Below are 7,636 nucleotides of genomic sequence, written 5' to 3'. Positions count from 1 at the left end.
GACGAGACCCTGGTTTCCAGTTCACTTACAGCTGAACTTACAAGTCTTCCTCTCTTCCTTCCCACCCCCCTCCTTTGTCCCTTTTCTCTCTCTCCGCTACACACATGTGTGCTGAGTGACAAATCACCATAAAAATTGTGCACAAACTGAGGAGATGCAAGAGTGAGATAAAATTCAGAAACGCTACTTGTACAAAGGAAGTTAAGAACAAACTCTTTACAGAAGTTATATTAGTTCTCCTTCGGTAAGTGCTCAGAATGTGCTAAGTCCTTTACACCTTTTTTATAAAGACCCTACAACCACTACCCTATGAGGAGAGTGTAATCATTGTCTGCATTTTACAGTAGAGTAACTGGGGCTTGGGAAATAAGAAAGTCACTGTAGGCAAACGCCAAGAAGTGAAAGACCCAGGACTCCAACCTTGGCATTTCCACTGCCAAGTTCACCATCCATGACGCCGGCCCCAGACCCCTAAATGAGAGATTCCCAAAGATGATATGGGGGGAGGGTTCATGCCCAGAACAGCAGCAGCAGGAGAACTCCGAAGGACAGGGGTTGGTAAAATGGAGGAAAAACTAAGGATGTTATATTGGGTAGGAACAAGGCCCATCAGGGAATAGAAAGGAAGTGTTCTGTGAGGAAGTGGGGTGGGGGGGCACTTGGATAAAACCTGTAATGTTGGCTGATAGATGTAGCAGAAATATTCACCAAGTGATCCTGAGCAGGTAAACCGTCTGCGTTCAGGACACAGTGGAGTCAGGAGACCTGAAAATTAGGAAAACTGTTTAATGACTACAAGCTCAAAATGTATGATGAAAGACGGCGGAAATGGAAATTGCAAGGCCAAAATCAAAACACTGGAGGAGAATAACAAAGTCGGCTTGGTAGTACAGTGCACAGCAGGGGCAAAGACGAGAGAAGCATGAAAGAGAACCCCAGGGCGTAAACTCAGGGGCAAAGGGGCTGGACGAGGAGGGAGTCCTCAAGCACCTTGCACCTGTGTCTTCCCTACAAATCACTTCATTGAATTCTTGCAAATGCCATGGGACCGTTCTTATCATCCCTATTCTGGAGATAGCAAAGAAGGACCAGGCAGGTTAGAGATCTCACCCAAGGTCATGTAACACCAAGCCCGTGACCGGCCCTATACCACAGCTAAATGTGACTGTCAGGTTTGCAGGAAAGTCCCTGTGAATTGCAGCACGTTTGCAAACCAAAGCCTCGCCTTTCTTACTCTTTTATTGCCTATTTTAGCAATGCAATAGGGAGTTTCTGCATATCACAATACCTGTCTGTAGTTTAAAGCATCCAGATAGACTGAGTTTTGAGCAAAAACCACAGATTTACAAGGCATGTTGATTCCTAAAGCAAGTGTCCCCGTAGCGGTCACCACCTAGAAGGAGAATAAAACAGTTACTTCATAAAATAGCATTTCAGTGGAATGCCACGGAGTGACAGAAAGCCTTGAACTACAGGATCTAGAACGTTGGCGTTCTTGCTATGTCATATTTCACTGCTCAGGGCCTTGCCCCTCACTCTGCTCTGCCCAGAATATTCTTCTCCCACGTATCCAGTTATCTGGTTTGTTCAGTCCTCCGCTCAAATGTCAAATAGAAATTTCTGGACCACCACATCCAAAATGATGGCCCCGTCCTCATTATGCCTACTCATGGCATTAATGACCACCTCAAGTGTATCATCTGTGTGTTTACTGTCCTGCCTCAGACTCCAAGCCCCTTTCACTATCGTGTACCCCACCCCCCAAAAAGAGTACCAGGCACATGACAGGTGCTCAGGAAATACTCTGTAATAAATGACTAGAAAGGGAACTTCCCACAACAGGGAATAATACTGTTATAGACCCACTTATGGGCAGTGGCCAGCCTCACCCACTATAACTTATCTGTGAAGATTATTTCTATGGAAATAAATTATCTAAGTAATAGAGCAAATTAAGTTTCACCTTTTTCCCTGAATTGCCATAATAACTGACCAGAAAAGGAGTAGGGAAAATTTTACAGTTTCTTAAATAATCTATTTTTACTCATTTTTTTTTCATATAATGCTGGGTATTTCTAATTGTTATTTCTATTTATATTGATTATCATAAAGTCATAGTTGAGGTTAATGGTGAAGTATATGGAATAATTTTCTTTAATTATTCTGAACCTGATAACGATACTCTGTCAAAATGAAACACACCATTTATTAACTATTTTTATAAAGTTCTTCAATAAGAACATGAATGGGAAAAGAAAGAACATTAAATTTATACTATAACTAGAATAAATACCTTTTGAAAAATGTGTTCTCAGTAACAAAGCTATCTCTGTTTCCACAGTACTCTGCCTAGCGGTATCTAGTTAACCATTTACTAAGCTACTGGTAATTGAGCAACTACTATTTAAGATACTATTTTAGACCCAGGATATGCTGATCAAAATAGTTGTGCCTCCTTACCTCAATTCATAATCATGTAAAAAATTTTGTTTCTGGTTATTGACTTTTAAAATAAATAAATAACTTGTTATTAGTTAAGAAAAAAGCTAAACAACGTTGTTAATGATACATTTTGGGTTTTTTTCCAGATTACAGAATTACCCTTAAATTAGGATGTCAGATTTTCTTCAAGATTTATTTATTAAGATTAAACGATACTCCCTAGAGTAACAGAATCTATCTCTCCCCTCCCCACCACACACAAATATAATGTACATAATTCAAAAAATTAATGTGGCAAATTAGAAAAAGTCAGGGTCTATTTTAAAATATCACTCAACGTCTAAATTAACTAGGAAATCATATAAACCCTCTTTGTGAATGTATCCAGAGGATCCCCTCACATCTTTATGGGACACACCACATATATAACAAGGGCTGGGTGTCAAGTGATTCAGGGAACCTTCCTCCTGTCCGCCACCAGGGACAGAACAGAGTATGAGGATGGTACCGCTAAAGTCTGCCGAGCCGCGCAGCTGGCCCCGGGGAAGCAGTACATCCTGGTTCTTATTTCTCCTAGTACACCAGGAAAAGATCTGATCGAAATGCTACCCTGAATGTCCTCCACACCCATGAAAAGACATCTACAGCCAAAATCACATGGACAGCTGACAAAATGCCATGAACATTATAAATGAAAAGTGGGCGTTTATTCCTAGATCGCCACAGGTGTATTTCAAACATAGTTGGAAATAGTTGGAACAGTACTTGTTTAGGGGATACTTGAATCTCACGAAAAAGAGATAAACTGAATGAGAGATTTCAAACCCCCTCCCTCAACTAAATGAGATGGAAAATGCAGTGGTATCGTGGGACGTTAAAAAAAAAAAAAGACATAATTAGATTGGAAAAAATGGTTATTTTCCATTCGTTATGGTGCTCAGCTTCATATAGACAGAGTTTCAAGTTATAAAATGAAGAACTTTACTTACCCTTATAAATCCTTTCCTAAAAAGAATCTCAACTAACTGCTTTTCTTTGGCGCTCAAAGAGCTGTGATGATATCCAATCCCTCTTGCTGCCAAAGCCTTCAGTTCGGCGCCTTTCCTTGAGAATTTCACTCGGCCAAACACCCTCTGCAAAGTCTGAAAGAAGAGTTTTAGGGATTTTGATCGTCTCTTATCTAATTTTAATTTAAATCAGAATTTAAAATGGTGAAATGAAAATAACAGGCACACTATATAATAATTTAGCTAAATGAGGCCAATTATTTGAAATTAACTCTACATATAAAAAACATTCTATGGGAACAACAGTAACTATCAAGACATGTTCCAAAGTCTTGGAGCAGAATGTCTCGCGCTGTTTCACCCCATTTCAGGGGTGAGAAGCACTGACCAAGCAGTAGACAATCCCCAGAGGAGGTGTGACTGTAGCCGCTCCAGCCTGAGGGAGGTCAGATCAGCCCCAGGAGTTCTCCCTGGGGAGAGGGATTTCTCCAAGCAGAGCAGGTTCCTTACCTTACATGGTCTGGGAAGGCTTCCTTCTCACTGTAAATTGGTCACAGATAGCCTTAAAAATATCCCTGCCCTAAGGAGGAAATCCACTTGCACGCAGAGTTTTATGTGCTAAAATAAACACTGCTTATGAAAGAGAGAAGAAAAGAAAAAAACCCCAAACCCTAAATCCAAAAGCAAAATACCCTCCATGTAGAGTCAACTACACAATGGGATATCAAGGACCCATGAAATGATGATGGTTCTTGAAAAGGAGGAAACCGTGAAATTTACAAAAGAATGTATACAATAGAATGCACATATACACACACAGGCATATGCCTGTATGCACCTATGTGTGTGTGCATGTATGTGTGTGTGTATGCGTGTGCATGCGTGTGTGTGTGGTCACAAAGACATGAAAGGTTCATCCAGAAGGGCAGTGATTACTCCCGACGGTTGGCATGGCTTTTATTGTTACTAATTTGTATTTTCAAATTCGTCTACCAAACGCATGCATTATTTGCACCATAAGACATTTTGAAGAAGAAACGGCATACCACATTTAGATATTTCAATGTCTTTTTGGTGGCATGTTTTGACTGTAACACAGAAATCCTGAGCTTTAGAGAAACTGTGTATATATTATTTCAAGTGTATTGGACCACATGTACCGAAATATTCGGTTGAGGCGTGTGAGACCGGAGCGTAGAATTCAGGCTGTGAAAAACAGTATTGCAGGAAGAAATAACGGAAGGGCAGCCACCCCCAGGGGTTAACTATTAACAAGCAAGAAATCTTCTACAAACCTAATCCTGTCTTCTTCAAACATGCTCTGCAGAGCCCTCAGGGTTAGGTACAGACAGAAGGCCATGCACAAGGATTTCTATTCTGGAAGCGACGGCACTGAGGTATCACACCCAGCAGCGTCTGGAGCTGCGCAGTAGTAGCGGGAGTGTGAAATGATTTCCAGGAGCATTGCTCCATCCTAAGGGCTCACCTCAGCATCTATGGCCTTCTGATCAGCATATGTGCAGTCCTCAGGGATCTCCAAGTTCTTCTCAAAAACCTTGAGGAGATTAGCACGTTCAGCTTCAAGGATTAGGCTTTGATCCATTTTTCTGGGATTCTTCTGGCTTCTTTTATCTCTGCTTATAAAAACAAATTTTAAGTAATGAATGGCCACATTTGGCCGCCATAGGAAGCCCGGGACATCCTTGATCCCCTCATCACCCAGACATGCACTACTACATACCCCCAGACCACCCTGAACCAACCTTCTCCCTCGGAAGCCTCTGGAACTGGTGGCCCCTCATCAGAAAAGTCCCCTATTGTGTCTGAATATTCCCCTCCCTTCCTCCTACTCTAAGCATCCTTCTTGCCAAATCCAGTTCTCCCAATATGACCCCCCTGTCCCGTGCTAAAGTGATGAGCATTTTCTCTTTCACAGGCTTGGAGGAAGGTAGGTGCCCCCGGCTCCACATGGTCGAGTGCAGGCCAGCTCCTTCTCTCCTCCTTCTCTCCTCCTGCTACAGCAGCTCTGAGTCTGGTTGCCAAGGGTTCTTGGCGACACCATCCCCTGCAGAATTGCCCTCTGCTGACAAGAGCTCCCAAGAAATGCCTGTAAGGTTACAACACCTCCTGGGACTGGGAATGTGGCCCCAGCCAGTACCTGACTGATAAGAGGTACAGGAAACAGCCCCCTCGACCCACGCTGGCACGACCCTGCAGCGCACCCAGGCCTCCCGGTTGGCCGGGGTCAGCAATATTCCAGCAACACCACACCCTTACGCCTCTTCCTCACTTTCCCTCTGTTGCTTCGTCGCTTTCTTGCAGGTCCCGCTCAAGCACACCCCTTCAACAGATCACTTCCATGAGGTCCCATCTCAGATCTCTGCGGGGTATCTGACCTAAGACACTGCCCCACAAACACTGGCTTGGACTCAGTCACCAAAGCGCATTATCCATCACTCCATGGGAACCGCCTTTCACAGACACCCACATCTCTCGTCCTTTCTTGGTTTGTCTTTGGTGAATGAGTAAAGCTGCTGCCATATCAGTGAACAAAGGATGCTGCAGCCATCAAGCCACTACAGTCACCCTGACGGTGAGCCCTGAGGGGACTCAGGACGGAGACCCACGGGCTGCCCACCGCCAAGTCCGCAGCCTCTGCAGCCCGCCTCCGTGGTGCACCCCGAGGGGGCTCAGGATGGGAAAGCACAGGACACTGGCCCCAGCGCTGAAGTGCAGATCAAAGGAATGATTTCAGTGAGCCCAGACTCTTGCATCTTCCCATACACTGAAAAGTGCTGAACTCCTTAACTTGAGATGTCTGGTTTTCTTTAATTAAGAGTCATCTTTTGATGTTCCGACTACCTGGCCTTCGTTGCAAAAACTCCTCTACATCCTGGCTCCCCGCTTACCTCTTGGGAGCAGCCCCTCAGAGCTGTCTGAGAGGCTGCGTCCCGGGCTTAAGTCCTTAGAAGGTCCAGCAAATAAAACCTAATTCTCAACTTTTAGATTGTGCTTTTTTTTTTCAGTCGACACTCTCGCCTTTGCACATAAGACAGCTCCTAATATGAAAATATGTGCTAACCAGTGTCCCGTCTAACTCCATTTCAGGGGTGAGAAATACAGACCAAGCAGCAGACGCGCCACCAACTCACTTCCTGGGACATTCCCTTCACCTCCAGGGGCAATGCCGGGACCAGCACAGGCAGAGGGCTAACGGAGGCCCCCATACTGTTGTCTAAGAATTTCTAAGTTTTAAATTGAGGTACCAAACTTTCAGATAAAATACAACCTCCTCCTACCCCGACAAATAAAGCTCCGTAACCACCTGGAATCTGAAGGGTGAGAGGGAGCTCCAGAGGGATGTCTCCTGAGCTGCATCAACTCCTCATTTTAAGGGAATGGCTGCAGATGGGGAGGCCAGCTTGGGGTTCTCTGAAGCACAGGGCCCAGGGCAAGGGTCCCAACACCCTCAGTGTAATCATGGTGCTGACCGAGGTAGGAAAATGCTGACGGAAAGAAAATGCACAACCTTGAAGTTGAGAATTACGTTCTATTCGATGGACATTCTTAGGACTTCAAGCCCAGGAGACAGCAGCTCAGATAACTCTGAGAGCCTGCTCCGAGGAGGTGATGGGAGGAGCCATGACGCACAAGAGTTTCTGCAACAAAGACCAGGTGGTCCGAACATCAAAGGATCACTGCTAATTAAAGAAAACCAGACACCTCCAGTTTAAGGAATTTAGCGCTTTTCTGTGTATGGGAAGATGCAAAGTCTGGACTCACTGGAATCGTTCCTTTGATGTGCACCTCAGCTCTCTGGGGCCAGTGTCCTGTGCTTTCCCATCCTGAGTCCCCTCAGGGTGCGCTGCTGGGGAAAGTGGCGGCTTGCTGGCTGCAACATCCTTTGTTTACTGATATGACAGCAGCATTCTTAGTTCACGAAAACATTCGTCTTATTTTTAAAGCTTGGCTTGTTGGTCACTAACGCAACGTGACGTCGTGACTGCCAGCGTCCTGAAGAAAAGCTAAGTGTCTAAGCTGTCTAGTGATTGAAAAGGCTGACACCTACCATCACTTCCAGGGAAACAGCATGACAGGCAGAAGGAAGAGACACAGAAGTGTCAGCAGGAAATTCTGACCTGCTCCGGAATGTGAAAAATCTGAGCCCGAGAAGCTCTAAAAGCTGT

General features: G+C 44.6%; 1 protein-coding gene across 1 annotated transcript in view; it reads right to left on the bottom strand.

Annotated features, from left to right (window-relative positions):
- Positions 1–1,279: 1,279 nt before the first annotated feature.
- The window catches only part of DDX60 (DExD/H-box helicase 60), a 57,024-nt gene continuing 50,667 nt past the window's right edge, over positions 1,280–7,636 (bottom strand). The window contains exons 26-28 of the mRNA XM_060153637.1: positions 4,936–5,083; positions 3,432–3,584; positions 1,280–1,393 (exon numbers count right to left, since the gene is read on the bottom strand). Coding sequence (XP_060009620.1) covers positions 1,280–1,393; positions 3,432–3,584; positions 4,936–5,083 — 415 coding nt within the window. The remainder of the gene's footprint in view (positions 1,394–3,431; positions 3,585–4,935; positions 5,084–7,636) is intronic.

The sequence above is a fragment of the Lagenorhynchus albirostris genome, chromosome 7 (assembly GCF_949774975.1).
Source record: "Lagenorhynchus albirostris chromosome 7, mLagAlb1.1, whole genome shotgun sequence".
In the NCBI taxonomy this organism is placed as follows: Eukaryota; Metazoa; Chordata; class Mammalia; order Artiodactyla; family Delphinidae; genus Lagenorhynchus; species Lagenorhynchus albirostris.
Note: the sequence above shows the minus strand (reverse complement) of the source record. Positions and strands in the feature narration are given on the sequence as shown.